This window comes from Epinephelus lanceolatus, chromosome 20 (assembly GCF_041903045.1).
Source record: "Epinephelus lanceolatus isolate andai-2023 chromosome 20, ASM4190304v1, whole genome shotgun sequence".
Taxonomy (NCBI): Eukaryota; Metazoa; Chordata; class Actinopteri; order Perciformes; family Serranidae; genus Epinephelus; species Epinephelus lanceolatus.
The window spans coordinates 36,805,457-36,822,456 of NC_135753.1; the positions used below are offsets into that span (position 1 = coordinate 36,805,457).

General features: G+C 43.1%; 1 protein-coding gene across 2 annotated transcripts in view; it reads right to left on the bottom strand.

Annotated features, from left to right (window-relative positions):
- The window catches only part of lancl2 (LanC lantibiotic synthetase component C-like 2 (bacterial)), a 41,542-nt gene extending 25,070 nt beyond the window's left edge, over nucleotides 1–16,472 (bottom strand). For both annotated transcript variants that reach the window (XM_078162960.1, XM_033638819.2), the window contains exons 1-5: nucleotides 16,001–16,472; nucleotides 14,167–14,371; nucleotides 6,131–6,248; nucleotides 4,619–4,826; nucleotides 1,606–1,753 (exon numbers count right to left, since the gene is read on the bottom strand). In XM_078162960.1, coding sequence (XP_078019086.1) covers nucleotides 1,606–1,753; nucleotides 4,619–4,826; nucleotides 6,131–6,248; nucleotides 14,167–14,331 — 639 coding nt within the window. In that variant the 5' untranslated portion in view covers nucleotides 14,332–14,371; nucleotides 16,001–16,472. The remainder of the gene's footprint in view (nucleotides 1–1,605; nucleotides 1,754–4,618; nucleotides 4,827–6,130; nucleotides 6,249–14,166; nucleotides 14,372–16,000) is intronic.
- Nucleotides 16,473–17,000: the final 528 nt, after the last annotated feature.

A 17,000-nucleotide genomic window follows, 5' to 3' on the forward strand; every position in this document is an offset into this window, starting at 1 on the left:
TCACACTGTGTGTGTGTGTGTGTGTGTGTGTGTGTGTGGTATATGTGTTTTGGCCTGGCGCTTTACCAAAAGGGGACAGCTGGCCCTGCAGTTTTCTGCAGTGTGTGTGCGTGCTTAAATAAATAATCAAAATAGAGCGTGGAGAGATTATTATCCAGTGTGTGTGTGTGTGTGTGTGTCCTCTGTGCCCTGGTACTAGTTGCCTTTTGTCTCAGCACGATGTCTAACAGATGGTTATTACAGCAGCCTCACAGGAAAAACATGTCTGTCATCTAAAGATGCTTTCCAAGCACAGTTTCACCTCATCTGCTACAGAGTGAGAGCCCTGGCTGTATCCGGCCCCGGCTGTATCTAGGCTAACGGCTAACATGCTAACTATTATTTTTATGTCATTAGTCACTTGAAACAAATTTAGGACGATAGGAGACAGGTTGAAATAAACCGAAATTTCCCTTTAATATAGGCCTATATTTTATCTCCAAGTGCACGTCACACACTGAGCGAGCCGCCTGTTAATGACGCTGTGGGCTAATGGGCATGTAGCTACTTCCATGTTTCAGATGATACGTCATGTTTGTAGTCGACCAATGAAGATGAGTTTACATATCACCTTGGGTTCGTCCTTCACCTTCTCAAAATGATCCCACACTTTGGATTTCCTGCCCGACATGTTATTAACTAGCCTGTGGAATAACCGCAGGTACCAGCCCTGGAAATTAACCTGACTCCTGTCTGACTGCTGAGCGTGGACACTTCCTGTGTCTGTCCTTTCAAAGTAAAGTCACACATGGTCCAGTCATACAGGTTTGGATTTATTTTGACGAGGCGCAGCTCACGTTTTTTTTTTCTGCGACTAAGCGACTAATGAAATCTTGCTGCCTAACGACCTTTGTGGTCGACTAACGTTTTGAGGACTGTTAGGGGGCAGCCCTACAAGTTACAGTTTACATCCACGTCTGTCAAGACTCACATGAAGCCATGACAGTAGACAACGCTTCAAATTTGGATTTTGCTGCAAAGAAGCTGCAGATTTCAAGAAATGAATCCTTCAGACACATCTTCAACCTGGCAGCAGAGAAGCTCTATATAATCAGTACAGTGTCTGAAATCACTCACTACTCACAATATAGTCAACTATACAGTGACTTCGCCATTTTGTAGCGCTGTCCGTATGTACAGTGGGAATTTTATCCCCTATAAAGTGGACTGAAAGTATCCGTGTTTTAACTAAAAAATGCCTGGGCTAATCTTATAATAAATGGCTGTAACTTTATAAGAGAAGGTTAGGTGTCGACCAAAATTCATTTGCAAGTCCAAAACATCTAACTACAACTTTTTAAATCTGTTTGTGTTCACAGTAACAAAAAAAAAAAAAAAAACACAAACTTTTTACTGGCTTTATACATTGTATACTTAACCATTATCAGACAAAACACTTGACTTGACTTGACTTCAGATTAAAATGATGTATGGCACTTGATGCTGGCTGCTAGAATGAGGTAGAGAATCAAAATAAATCCAGGAGAGTCAGGCCTCAGGGGTTAAAACCAGCATTGAACAAAGTTTCACCAGTTAAGTTAATTTAAGAGCAGGCGTGTGTCTCACCTTTGTAATGGTGCCCTCATCCACCGTGTCAGCTCCTATCTCTTTGTTAACGTAGAGCAGAGCGTAGAGGTAGCCGGCCCGGCCATACAGCAGCTCGTCTGGCATCTCAGATTCGGGACTCAGCACCGACCTCTGCAGCTGGAGGAGCCTGACACACACACATATATATATAAAAATGTTTGGAGATTAGGCCTGGGCGGTATCACAGTAATACAGTATACCAGGGTATTTAGAAATCCCAAAGGAATGATTTTCAATATTGTTGACATTTTGCGAGTTTCTTAGGGTGTATTTATTACACTGTAAAATCTGAGAGAGCTCAGGGAAAGTATTTTTTGTGTCTATCCAAAGCTGGATTTATTTTATTCCTCTGTCTGGACAAAATCTCCTCACATCAATACCAACCAAAATCTCCGTCCTCACAGTGGAAATGTAGTAAAAATACACAGAAAATCATGGATAATGACAGAGAAACCTATTTATTGAGCATATTCAATGACGTTATTTTAACAATCACATCTATAACTGTCTGAAATGATCTGAATCAGCCTCCAGACTGGTCGGGAACACAGAGGAGGCAGATTAGTTACTAACCTTGTGGCTAACCTCCACATCAGTACACTCAGCTGCTGGTTAACAAATGTCAGGAACTCTGGCTCTTGAGAAGCATTTATTTTCTGACAAACTGTAGCTCCAACTGCATTCACTGTTACTTCATGGTTTACTGACTCTGACTCACAGCTTTTTGTCCCCACACACACGCTGAGCGCTCCCAGTAAGGCTGCTGTTACCCAACAGTATTTACATTTAGCATCATTTTGTCCTGTATCTTGACTGAAGCCAGTGTGCACACCATCAACATGACATGTTATTGTGTACCAGCTCCCACACTGCATTTCTTTACCACAGGAGTTGTTTTGTCGAGTTATACTGAGCACACATGGTTAAAAATGGAACAAAGCCAACTCCACTGGTTGTGTATGTAGGCCTGTAGAGGTACATTCTTGCTGTGCTTATGGGGTGGGCGGCAGGATGAAGAAATTAATTTATCAAACATATCAACATGATTAAAATTAGGCTGGTTAGAGTCATGGTGTCAGATTTGATTATTCTTTTATCTAACTACCAGCCTTGCTCCACCAAAAACACATCATTGAGCCACAGTGTTAAACTGGCTGACATGTTCCTTCATTACTATGAACACACACACTCATAGTCGACCAGAAAGGTCATTAGGTCTCTGTTAGGAGCTGCACCTCGTCAACATAAATCCAAACCTATATGACTGGACCATGTGTGACTTTACTTTGAAAGGACAGACACAGGAAGTGTCCACGCTCAGCAGTCAGACAGGAGTCAGGTTAATCTCCAGGGCTGGTACCTGCGGTTATTCCACAGGCTAGTTAATAACATGTCGGGCAGGAAATCCAAAGTGTGGGATCATTTTGAGAAGGTGAAGGACGAACCCAAGGTGATATGTAAACTCATCTTCATTGGTCGACTACAAACATGACGTATCATCTGAAACATGGAAGTAGCTACATGCCCATTAGCCCACAGCGTCATTAACAGGCGGCTCGCTCAGTGTGTGACGTGCACTTGGAGATAAAATATAGGCCTATATTAATGAAGGTTCATTAGTACAGTTTGTATTTCTCTGTAATGTAGCACAGTGTTAACAATGTTACTGATACTATTCTTTCTCACACCTTCAACTCAAACCACCAAAATATATCATTTAATCATTACATTCATATCAGAAACATGCAGGAGACTAGTCCACTGATGAGGACTGTTGGTCCACTAGGAAGATTCTTAAGCCTGATTTATGGTCCTGCGTTGACTCAACGACGTCGTGAACCCTTCGAACTTCTCCGTCACTCTGTTTCATCGCGGTGCAATTCACCGCCAGAGCGGTAGGAGGCTGCGCTCCTTTCCTGAGTGGTTGTCGTCGTCTCTAGTTGATTCTTTGTTTAGCTTCCGGCTTTTCCGGTCACAGAGAAATGAACGCGGAGCATGGACAGACGGCTCCAGCCGTATCCGTATCTGTATTGAACGTTGAGCATAATGGCATATATATATAATGAGCCTTAATACTGCAACATCTACATCGCAACAGAAGATGTTTAAAGATGGTGGGGATGGCGCAATCTGGAAATACGGAACCGGAAATGCGTTGCTACCAAGCAAACCAATCACAGCCCTGCCGGTCTGTGCTGGGTCTGCGTCGCCTCGACGTGTAGTTACATTTTTGGGGAGGTGCACGTCAGGCTACGCCGGGGCCTACGGCGAGCCTTCTGCATAGCCCCGTACCCTACGACGTAGCAACGTTGTTGATTCAACGCAGGACCATAAATCAGGCTTTAGTCGTGTTCAATTCTAAGTATGAAGTAAGTCTGAACATTACACAGGAATTCTGAAATGGTTTTGATTATTCAAGGACATTGAGAGCTAGAATAAGAGCTACCAAAATGAACTTTGGTTTCAAAAGGTTAACGACACTCAAGTTAAGTGCACTCTTTCTACATAACATTTGGTAGGAATTGTAACAGTCAGGTAGCTCATGAGACACAGATCCTCAGCAAAACCATGCACGCTGTTTTTCAAGTTTCAAGTTTTCAAGTTTCAAGGCATAGGGCTTTTGAGGTAGCACTGTGCAACATTCTAATAAACATGGATGTATGAGCCATGGAAGTGCAACTGACAAAATGTGCACTGCAGCACAATACTGACGATTCCTCTGTAAAGGCTGATCATTGGGACGCTTTTTAATTGTTCACGACCGAATATCATTGTATCGCCCGCCCCTACATCCACGATCAAACCCAAATTCTGTGTAAGATTCATCCAAAAAAATTCCTACACTGCCAGAAACCTCAAGCTCTACCATGTCTACATGCAGCGGTATCATGAAATATTCCTGTGACTCCACAAATTTTGTTACTCATTGTTTCAGAAGGCAACGTTGCCCACATTAGACGCACCGTGTTGGACACATCCACAGTCCACTCACCTGGACAGACAGTCTTGACTGTCAGCAGTGTTATTCAGTTTGTGGTGAACCACCGCGCCCACTGCCAGCGGCCCCGCGTCGCCACACAGGAATGTCACTTTACGGCCATTCAGGATCCTCATGCTCCTCTTCACGTAGTCCAGTGCCCTCTGCAGGTGGGCGGCCTCGTGGGTCACCCGGTGCAGCTGGAGGTACAGTAAGGCGATGCCTGGAGTGAAGACAGCACACTGGGGATCAGTGATAGGCTGACGCTGACACATGGAATTAGCATGTCTTCAGTTTTATCATACTGACAATTAGTGATGGCCAAATGAAGCCTCATGAAGCATTTTCTTTATTTTCATGAGCCCACTAGATGGCGCTTTTTGTTCAACAAAAGGCTGAAAGCACACTGAATTGCCATTCTTTGAGCCTCTCTCTCTCTTTAAAACATGAGCGCCATCTAGTGGGCTCAGAAAATAAAGAAAATGCTTCATGAGGCTTCATTTGGCCATCACCACTGACAACTAGGGTTGGGTATTGTTTGGATTGTTTATTTTCTGCTATAAAATTCCAGTTTTTAATGATTCTCAATTTCAATTATCTGGGGGGCGGGGTCAAAACACGTCACATGTTAACTTCACAGGAAAAAGAACTTTTATGTTTAAAAACTTTGACAAATTTCATATAATTAGTGTGAATGCTTCTGCACTCTTCCGTACGTTTTTTGGCATCTAACTACTTCTGCATACTTTCAGCTACAAAAACCATTCAACCATCAAACTATTTAACTATTTCCTAACACTTAAACGTTTTAAAATATTCAACTTTTTTTTTTTTTACAATATAAACTAAGGGGGAGAATCTTCAAATCTCTTAAACCCACTGCACTTTGAAATGCTACTGTGTTGAGTCAGCTTTTTTAAAACCTTCATATATTCCAAATATTGGTATAATCTGACTTTTCAGTGATATTCATACTAATTAGACCCATTTCAACTTTTTCAACTATTCCTATCACTAGCAAATTTTTCCATATTTCTGCATTTTTAGCAATTCATTTCAGCTGTCAGCATCCACGCATTTTCTACAGGAAATTGGAAGCCGTACATTAATTGCATCCAGATGAATTTATTGGCTGTCATTAAATATTACGATTCAATAATATTCTGTTTATTCTTTTTTAATTCCCTGTGCTGTAATTGTAACACTGTCACCTGCAGAAATGAAACACGTTACAGTAAAAATTAATTTATTTTCTAGACATTGCTTCACAAGCGATGGGAATACTTCTGCTCTACTCTCTAATTTGCTCACAACTCTTACTGATCTTCCCATAGTGTCTGAACACAACAAAAACAAAATGTATTGCTTTACGCAGCGTCGTCCAGTCCACAAAAAGCGCCAATGTGTAGTTGTCTAGGATTCGACTGGCAGAATCAAAATTCTTGATGATTCTTTTGGAATCTGAATTTTGAAGCTGATTCAGATTTGAAGCCAGTTTTCAATGCCCCAGCCCTGATGGCAACAGACCTGTCCAGCCGGTGTAGGTGGAGAAGTCATGGGGGTCGGCGGTCTTCAGGCCTTCCTCCATCTGCTCAAGGAGATCTTTGATCTTATTCTGGACCTTCTTCTGGAATGCAGCGCTCACCTGAGGAGGAGAGAGACAGCGCATTCATAAACTCCAGCCAGCTTCTAGGTTAAAATATCTGTTGGTTTCTTAATCCAGTGGATTCTGGATTATTCTCTGATTGCAAGCAATGTCACTGTGTCAACTCGGCCTCTGTCAATCTGTGATATAAATAGTTAATGAAGGAATGGACACAGGCGCACTTCAAAAGGGTCACCATTTTTTTGTCTCTATTGTTCACTGTGCCAGTAAATCTGAATAAAATACACTTTGGTGCTAATCAAGCTAACGATGTGTAGCATGTTCGGATGGCAAAAGTTTTACATTAAACGTTTATATTTTAATGCATGATGCTAAGCTGCTTAGAACTAGGCAGTAGTGGGTTTTAATATTCTGAAAGCAAAGACTTTATTAGAAATGAGATGAAAACCCACGGTCCCAGACCCTGCTTTGTAGCTGTAAGTCTTTTATTCAAAATCTGAGGGAGACATAAATCCATTTTCCACCCAAATAAGCACGTGTGCAAGGGTTTTTAAAACACAGGAAAACCACCAAAAAATAGGCCATAGACTCCTTTCCCATTGCCAGTAGACAAGAGCCTTGAACATGGCTCTGCAGCAGACAAATACGCCTTTCTGTATTTTTCTGGTGTGTCATGATCGACATCACAGACAGGCCTGAAAACAGGTTAGTAAACAGTAGAAAGCAGCATGGAGGCCAGTGAAAATGTTAAGGTGGTTTCTTCTTTTTTATATCGATTACTTACTCAGTCTGTTTTTCAAACTTTGCGCAGACTAATCTGGAAAGATGTTTGAGCGCTGCTAGGGCGGAGACGGACGGTATTTTGTGGTGGCGCATCATTGCATTGGCAACAAAGGGGCTAAAATTGGGGCGTTCACCAGGGTGTTGTATTTCCATCACTGCCGATCAAAGCTGGAGCCGGTAAATACCTGTAACTAATGCAGAGTCATTTGACCAGTGTGTGAATGCTGACTGGAAACTTTCCCATCACACACACTACAGCTTTTTGTGCAGTAGGAAAGGGGCTGTATGTGGTTGACAAAAGTTTGGTGCTAGCTTGTCATCATGCCTTTACTAGCTTCCAAATTGTACTTATCATCCAAATTTGGTGATAACAGTTTCATATTCGGAAAGCCAAAACTTTCTTTATTAAAAATCAAACAAAGGCTCAAAATGACCTGAAATCCACATGTTGACATAAATCGATTTTTAGGTAGAAACGAGCCGCCGTAACATCCGACTGACGTTAATAAAGCATGCCACAGTTTTGGCCATCTCGTCCGGCCCTACATGAGGTCCACGTCTAAATTTGCCTTGCTAATTCCAAAGGTCATACAATGCCCCACAGTGTGTCCTGTCCGTCCCATTCTATCACTAGCAGAAAGCCTAATCATGTGTCAGGCATCACGCAGTTATGAACCCAACTCTTCATCATCAGGATTCATATCAGGAAACACACTATGTTAATGAGCTTATTTGCACAAAGCTCAAGGCTCTATTTACCCTTACAGATTTCACAGCACAGTGTAGGTCAGAGCATGCTTCAAAGCCTGGTTTGACGCAGGATATGGGGTTAATTCATTCTCTGCAGGCTCCATTCAGCCTACAGTGTGAACTGTATGAGACGAGGAGCCGGGCAGCTTCCTGAATCAAAGCAGAGATTTCAGTGAGTGTTTCTCACTCGCCACCTCTTCAAACAAACGCAGATGGGAGTCCGGGGGTGTGCAGGGAACGAAGGAGCTATTTGTTGGACTCAAGGCCCATTTACTCCTATCCACTGGCCTGATAAATTAACAGGGACCGCTTAGAGAATAGGTTTCCCAGCCCCTGCCAATCTCTGCTGCTGCTGATGGAAGCCAGTCATGTGCAGACTGTTTTTCATACGCTGGTAGCAGCCTGCATTTGCAGTCAGTCACCATTTTTCTCAATGCACGTTGGGATATAAGGCTGTGTAACCTAACAGAGGCCTGCACTAACAATTGTGTCACAAGTAATTATCATAATCATGGCTCACCAACTGTTACTGTTCCCAGCAGGCTTGTCAAGTTTTGAATTTCTCAAGAGAGACACTGTTTATGCAGAGAGAAAGCGTTGTGATGTCAGAGCGATGGGTTGCCGTAGTCAGGCGCTCCAAGCAGTTGGTGCTCCAAGCAGTTGGCTGTATCCAGAGACCTGGATACAGCGTTGGAGGCGGGGCCCTGTTTATTCCCACAAAAGTTGCTCAGTGGCGCATGAAGCCAAGACATTTCAACTGGGCGAAGTACCTCGACACATCACAATGATACTGTAGGACAGTGCTTTAACAAAATATTTACATAGTGAGATTTTTGATAAATATCATCAGCATTCTGAGTAATCGACTAGTGTACAAGTACATCACTTTACTGAAATTAAGACTCTAAAACCAGGAAAAGACAACACTTACGATATAACAATACCCTAAATCTAAGACGATATCAACTCTCACATCCTTAAATTACAGCTGGACAATATAGCTTAAAAATAATATTGTGATATTTTAAGGCTTTATCGTGACACATGATATATATCTTGATATTTTGAAATCACCTCTAAAGTATTGTAGACTTCTAAAATACAAAATTGTTACGTGAACTACAGTTAGAAGTTAAGTTAAATAAAGTAGCTACTGTCATTATAAAGTTAAAATACTGTTGTGATTAAGTTAAATAAAGTTATAATTAAACAAATCAAAGTGAAACCAATGGTGCTTTTATTTTGAAGCACCTGGCTCGTCTCGGGCCGTGAGTGTTAATGTTTTTTCTATTTGTTTACAGTTAGCTGTTAGCGTTTGGCATTACGTCAAGCTGTTGCCGCAGCACCTTTAAACGTGAAGATTTATTCACTGCAAGCTGGAAACACACTTACAGCTCTACAGTTCATAACAGTTCACTGGTGCTCCATGGTTGCAAAATGTGCCTAAGTAGTTGCAGGCTGGAACCCTGGAGGTACAAAGTAAAACGCTTTGTCTGCTCACGCTATCGGTAAACTCGTTAAGTTAAACTGTTACCATGGCATAATTGCAAGTCACATAAGGTGCTCCATGGTTGGAAATGCAACTAAATAGTAGCGGTTTGGAGCCCTGCAGATGAGAATTTTAATATTATTGGGCGGGGGAGTGTGTGTGACGTGAAAGTTTGTGAGTCTCTTTTTATGTATTTGTGTCTGTGAGAGGGAGAGAGCCACTGGAGTGAGCAAGTGAACCAAAACACCAATGCGAGTCTCATGTCAGTGACTTAAAAAAACGCTATGGACTTGAACTGGGCCACCCTTTCATAAAGACTGAGCCACTGCCATCCAAAACCAAAATCACAAGAGCAAAAGTGTACAGAAAAGGATTAAAGAGTGTGTTTGTATTTCTAACATAAGGTGCAAATGATCAAAATTCATTATTCGATCATCAAAAAAATTAACGATCAATTATCGATTAATTGATAAGCGAGTATTTCAAAAGAGAGAAAACAAAAGAGTGCAGTGCAGACTGTTGCCGCAAGAGAGCGCAGCTGCCCCAGTTTTGAGCTTCAACCCCCCAGGCCAAAGAGGAAGAATGGCGCGCATGCGCAGTTTACCCCTGGGTGTTTACAACCGTTGCCAGCCAGAGTTACAGGCTTCAGTTTTCAGCAAAACCTCCGTCTTTCAATGGCGTAGTGTTTTCAGAGGCCTCAAGGGAAGCCGCCGAGGCTTTGGAGAGCGATGAGAGCCTCCGTCTGTTAATGATTTTTTGCCGGGCATAGGTCTGGCGGGGGTCTCGTAGGCCCGTCGAGCCACCGTGCTCGCCGGGCAGGGGGTCTCGTTGGCACGGCGGCTCGCCGGACATATGCCAGGCATTGTAGGGGAAACGCTGTGACTATCAATCAAAATTATTTGTGATCGATCAAAAGCCTTAACAATCAATCATCGATAATAAATATATATATATATATATATATACAGCTCTGTCCTGCTCTTAATTGGATGTCGGTACATTTACACTCACACTAGTTAGTCCTCATAGCATCAAAAACCTTCCTGATAAAAAAAATTGATTTCCCCCAGGAATCTAGTACCATCAATAAACATGCAGTCTGCTCTCATTTGCATTCTGCTCCAATTCAGTTGCTTGTCCATCAGAAAATCCTTTTATTCCCAGTCCAGTCTGAACAGAACAGACAGTCCTGAAGGCTAAAACCCAAAGAGCCTGACCAGAGCCTGTCCTCTGTCCTCGAACAGGGAGGATTATGACCAAGCCTTTCTGTTCTCCCTGCTCTGACTCACTGCTACAGTCATCCATGGATGAAGGGATCAATGGTGAAGGATAGAGAACAAAGCAGAGGCAAAGTGACAGGATTGTTTCACAAGAATAAATGTTACTGTTTAGCATAACAATGGTATGTTCAGAAAAAGCCAAAGAGGAGAACGAGGGAGTACAACTAAAAATGACACAAGGAGCTCCGCCTGACACAATTTATACAAAACACAACCCGTCATTAGCACGACTGGGGTATATTTTATATCAGGGAGGCACCATAATATCAACACATCATTGGTATCGGCCAATATCGGCTTTAGAATGAACAATAAAAATCACCCAACATGCTTCTTCTTATTTTGTACAATGAATGAATATTACATAAACTGAAAAGTGTTGTATTTCATGTCTATATCTGCTGGTGGGCCGTCACGATAAGAGTATGCATGTATGTTAATTTCACTACAGAAGAGACTTGATGATCACTGAAATCAATAGATATTGGTATCTGTTGTCGGCGAAATGAGTCGTCACACATCAGCGTATCAGATATCGGCAAAAAATCCAATATCATGCACCCATTGCAGGCACACATTCCTGCTACATTTCTCCAGCCTGAGACTGTTTCTTCACATTTTGCTACCATTTTTGGAGAGTTTATGGCAATTACCACTAGTGAAACATGCAAATATGCCCCCGTGTTTTTGTGTTTTCAACTCATCATCATGTGTCATGTGAAACAACAGGAGGGAGCCAGTGTGATGTGTTACTTTCCGAACAAAGTTACCACTGGTGGGTTTGTAAATAGTCACTCTGAACACCAGAGTGCACTCTAGCGAGTTCAGAAATTCTGAGTATTGTTGTTACCGTCCTGTTATTCAGAGCACCACACTCTCGGGAAAGAAGAGCGTACTCTGGACACTCTGTCTGAGGAGACGGAGCAGCAGTGTGCTATCAATTTTAACTTAATTCGTTCATCCATTTTCAAACAGAGTACTCTATTTCTTCGAACAACCGTGCTCTGTTTTTAGTTTAGAGTGTCAGATTGGACACTGCTCTACTCTCCAAGACTTTGCTCTGTTCTACCTGTGTCGGTCTCCAGCTTTAGCTGCGGCTAGTTTGACCACAGTCTTTTTGTTGGTTAGCCAAGCTGGGTCCAATCCTGTCCTACTGTGGTTCTCAGGTGGTCTGCAGACAACGTCTTATGTGTCTACTGACCCTCACTCACATCTCCATGGTCAAACCAGCCACTGTTAAAATTGGAGTGCCACCTTTTTTTGACCTTAAAGCCCCTACAAGGAACCTTCATTTTGAGTTGATTTTGGCGACCCTGTGGACAAAAGCGGTAGTGTTTTGCCAGAATGAAGCCTACATTTCCCATGAGCTCTAGCGTGTATTGTCGTAAAGACACTTACCTTGCATGTGTTTGTTTTGGGGTTGAATGAAACAACAAGACGGGAAAACTTTGCCCCCACTCCTATCGGGGATCCCAGCTCACCTCTGCCGCGCCCCAGCTCCACCTCTCCGGCGTAAGCGCCACCACCACCGGGGTAAACGCAGCGTTCGGCTGGTAAGGCTGAAGGCCTGTTTGGCGAGCACTTCCACGGCTTCTTGGACTGAGTATGGAGCGGTGCCTCGCCTCTTTATTTCTCGGCACTCGCTGTACCCTGTCAGTGCCTGGCTGGTACCTGTTGTCGGCCCGGATGAGGTGTTCCAGCCCTGCGGCCCCTGCTCTGACTGTTGGTGAGTCCAGTGCTTTCACAGAACTTTTACCTGATGATTGCTGCTATTTTAACTCCCCGCGGACGTCGGGTCGAGGAGGAGGAATAGCGACTATTTATAAGAGTCACTATAAATGTAAGCAGCTAGGTAAGATGACGTGTGTCGTCTGAGTGCCGTAAATCGCTTCGTCCTGGAAGCGACCTGGGGCGGACCCGGACACAGTTTCCTAAAGGTATGGATATACACTATAGAGAAATAGCTTATCTTCACACTGATGGTTTCATTTGCTGTTGTAGGTCACGCACAGACATCAGCAGAAAACAGAAACTTTTGCATATCCAGTTAAAAGTTCCTTGTAGCGGCTTTAAAGAAGTATTTCACTGATATAAGGAGGGTCCTCACATAAAACTATGCCATCTATGCAATAAAGGGACACAAATACTTTTGACATTGGTGCTGTGTGACCAGAGAAAATAGAGAGAAATGACTGTGGTTTTCACTTTTGTTCATTAGGTAGAAAACCTACAACTACAGCAGGGAACACCAGTGCTACTAGTGGAAAACAGTTAGTCTAGATGACTTTGATATGACAGTGCTGTATTTTACAGTTTAACTCACATCATTGAGTCAAAAGATATAATCGTTGCTGCTGTTGTAACTGTGACGGCCTCCTGCCTCTAGGGCCTGCTGTTGTGTTCTGTGTTCCCTCTTTTGTGTTGTCTTGTCTTTCCCTGCAGGTCGTAGGTGGGGCTTGCCACACCTGGGGGGACCTGGCCAGTCCACAGGTGTATAAGAGCTGGCACTGCTCCTCACATTGCTCTCTGCTCTGCTCCATGACCTACCTGGTGCGGCTGCATCACTGCGCCCACGATTCCTCGGCGCATTATGTTGTGGTTTAGTTAGTTTATTTGTTAGTTCTGTTAGTATTTGATTATGTTGCCAATTACCTAAGTTTATATTGTTTGTAATAAAATCATTTCGTTTTACTTTCACAACCGTACGTCTCCTCGTTTTTGTCATGGCTTTGAGACAGGTCATGACATAACTTTTCAGAGTTGTACAATCAAGCCTTCAAACTCATGGACCTACTACGGTGGCCCTGCTGGGTCCATTTTTATTGACTCACTGGCACCTGAAGCAACACACCTACACCAACAAAGCTCCTTGTGTTGTTCTGGCGATGAGCTGTTTATGTGTCTGAACACCCACTAAGAATCAAAGCTGTATCTCACACAGGCACTGATGGAGGGCTCCATGTGTAGGAGCCTTACGCAGACTGGGGACACTAGGGTCAATTCCTGCAGGTGGGGCCGAGGGTGAAGCTCTGACCGCCTGGTGGCCCCACACTGCCATCCATCATGTATGCCTGCAGCTTAAGAGTTACTGCTTCATGTAACACAAACTACAGCCTTTAAATTGAGGATGAAATTAAATCTTTTGTGGGTTACCTGTTGGGTACACGCCCCAATGCAGGACCCAACTGCACCAACAGGCAAACACATTTCCGTACACAGAGACAGGGGGCGTGGCCGCATGATAGTTGTAAACAGCGGGCACATGCCTGACACTTTAGGATGATTCTGGTACACTGATATATGTACGGTAATGACGACATAACTGTCCGGTACCGGTCCGTGAGAACTTATTTTGGGCGAAAGTAACGACATTTCTACGAACACACATTAGTGAATGAGGCCCCATGTTCTCAACGTGTACACATGACGTTAGCATGAATGTTTGCTCTGTTCAGTGAGGCTCAGTTTGCTCCTCTAAGCAGCCACCAGTCCCTCAACATGTCCCAGACACACCCAAACCACTGCAGAGAGGAGCACAACAAGTGTTGACCAGTCTACAGACAGTAGCTACGACAGCTGAGCTAAGCTAACGTTAGCTTCAGTTTCAGTTAGCACGTCAGCGGAAGTTATTTTAAAACAAAAAATAACCTCTGACCTTTCCTTCCGCGTCAAACGGCTCATTGTAGTCTCCGTCTGCTCCGGAGTTGGAGGTGAGGACTCCTTGGTCCCAGTCCGGGTACGGGTTTGGGAAAGAGCGCTCCTCCATCTCTGCCTCTGTAGCCGAGATCAGCTTCAGCCGCTTGGACATGTTATCTCCCATCGCTACGGCGGCTCGGCGGGGATAAAAATCAGCAGGCACACTGTACGGCCAAAAGTGGGAATAAAAAATCGCGTTTCAGAAAATATCATATTCATGTTTAAATGACACCAAAGTGAGACGAATTAATAATATGAGAATGGGAAATAATCAGGAAAATGTGTTTTCATATATTTAAAGTTTGTTGCAATGTGTAAAGTATTATCTACTCCTCACTACATCATCACTAGGGACTGTTCGTAACTTATAAGGGGGAGGAGGAGGTGCAAAGAGATGGAGGCATGTCAAATCATTTTTAAAGCTCTGAGAAGGGACGTAACTTTTTATTTCGGCTCAGGGGAGTGGCATACATGTTTAAATGGCTGTATTTTGTGTTTATTTCCCCGCTGTTGCAGGCAGGTTTGGAAAAATCACCAAAATTACACCCTTTATCACAACCAAATTCTGTAAAAACAGAAATTAAAATTGGATTTTAAAATTTCCGACAGTCCTTGGACACATCATGTGTGACAATCGCTTCTGTCAGAAAAAATATATAACCAAATCTGAGCTTAAAAAAAGTGATATTTCATCCAAATCATATTTGTCCCAAAATAAAGCACTTGTACTAAAACACGACAAGAGTGAAGTTTTTCAACTTTCAAACATTATAGGGTAAGTTTTAAAATCTAATAACTTGTTTATGGTGGAGGGAGGGTTGTGCAGTTTCCAGCAGTCACTCATGGAGGCTCAAGGAGAAATATTTGTAGCGCTGGGGATTGTAAAGAAAATAAATTAATAAATAAATATTTTAAAAAAAAAGCAACACCCTGGTCACTCTGATAAGTAAAGAACAGTCCCTTAAAGCCTCCAAAAATTGAAAATAAAAAAGAAGAAAAAATGTTTGATTTAATTTCAAAAGGTTGAAACAAAAATATAATAAATTATATAAGAATATAATAACTATTCCTGCTAGCTAGAGAATGGGATAGCAGCCTTTATTTGAAGACAATATAGCTCATAGGCCCTACAGCTTTATTGTTATGACCATATTTTAAATTTTGCATTTCAAAATGCAGATTTCTCGCCTAATTTTAGTTGTTTGGGAGGATATGCGTGTCTATGTCAGGGTTAAAAAAAACACAGTATGAATATTTGCCATCCCTGGTTCCTTGGCATTATTATTCGGCTGTTAATTTATTTATTTATTTTTGGTTTACATATTCAGACTAAACTGGGGTCCTTATAGGAAATCCAGGGAGAAAAAGTTTGCTCACCTTAAACTTTCAAATATCTTAAATTAACAGCTAATATTGACCCTTATTGAGGAATTAAGTTAAACACCTGAGGGTAGAAAAAAACTTTGGCTAACGAATGTCACCTTGAGTAGGCTGAGCTTTCCACATAGGCCCCGACACTGGTTAATATTGGTTATAAAACAGATTTTAAAAATGTATGCAAAGGATTTCAATGCTATTAAAAATGGCTGGAATTCAACACCTCCTTTGTTTTGGTGGCTCAAATGAAGGTAAAGTAAGAACAATGAAATGCAGATCAAAATGCATCAGTGGAATCACAGAACAATTGTTGCTGCACTGTGATTGCTGTAAAATGGATCATTAATAATATTAGCAGCCTCAGCTATTTGCTGAACACTGCAGGTACTGACAGGTGGGGCCAGGATCGGGCTTACCAACAAGCAGAATAATCAGCAGGCTATCCGATCAGCGGTCTCCACAGTCCCCAGTGTCTTCTACCGCTTGTTTGTCTGTGGTTGATCCTGCTCGGTGGTTGCAGCAGCCTCCAGCCTCCCAGCAGCGCCTCTCAGCATCCCAGTGTGCAGCCTCTCCCGTTTCCCGGTGAATGGAAAGTGGGAGCCGCAGTCAGAGCGTGCAGGCGGTGCAGGCTGCCATGTGTCACCGCATCACCGTGTCTCTCTGAGCCTCTCCCTCCTCTGCATCCTCCCCGCTCCTCTGTGAGCGCACAGAACCACCAGAGTGCTGCTGATGCTGTTTGGCAAATCAGAAACCCTCCTTCCGCCTCCGCTCGAGCGTGAGACACAGACCCCGTGCGCACCGTGCAGACCACAGGCTGCAGGAGGTGTCCTAAACCCGCACCACCCGAGCTCTCCCCGCCAGTACCCGTCGGTACCCAGCAGTAAGGCAGCTGACTCCAAATGTGAAAGGTGACAGATGGTGTTGGTGTGTGATGCTGCTGGGATTAGGCAATATAGCAACAAATCCACCCCCATCACACATACCACCTCCCCCTGTCGCCTCTTTCATCCCCCTTTCCCTCTCTGTCACTTTCTCCATGTGCTTCAACAGCCTCCATTTGTACGGTTTTCATTGCACACACCCTGTAATGCATGATGAGCAGCAAACACTGGCAGCCACCTTTAATTAGACACATCCAGAGAGTTTAACTTAATTTGATTCTCATTAGATTTCATCAGTTTGATAAAGGGAAACATTTCAGCATCATCTCGACAATAATTTCCAGCAGCACTTTACATAAATGCCTCTCTGACTCCCTCCTTCCAAACAGGCTGACCACTATAACAATTCATGAGATCATGGCACTAATGGCATTGGATTCAACTATTTCCCATCAGCGCTCGCCCTCACTGTGTATCAGTAATCCAGTCCAATATACACCAGGACATCTACAGCAGTCTGACCTACTGCTGCCTC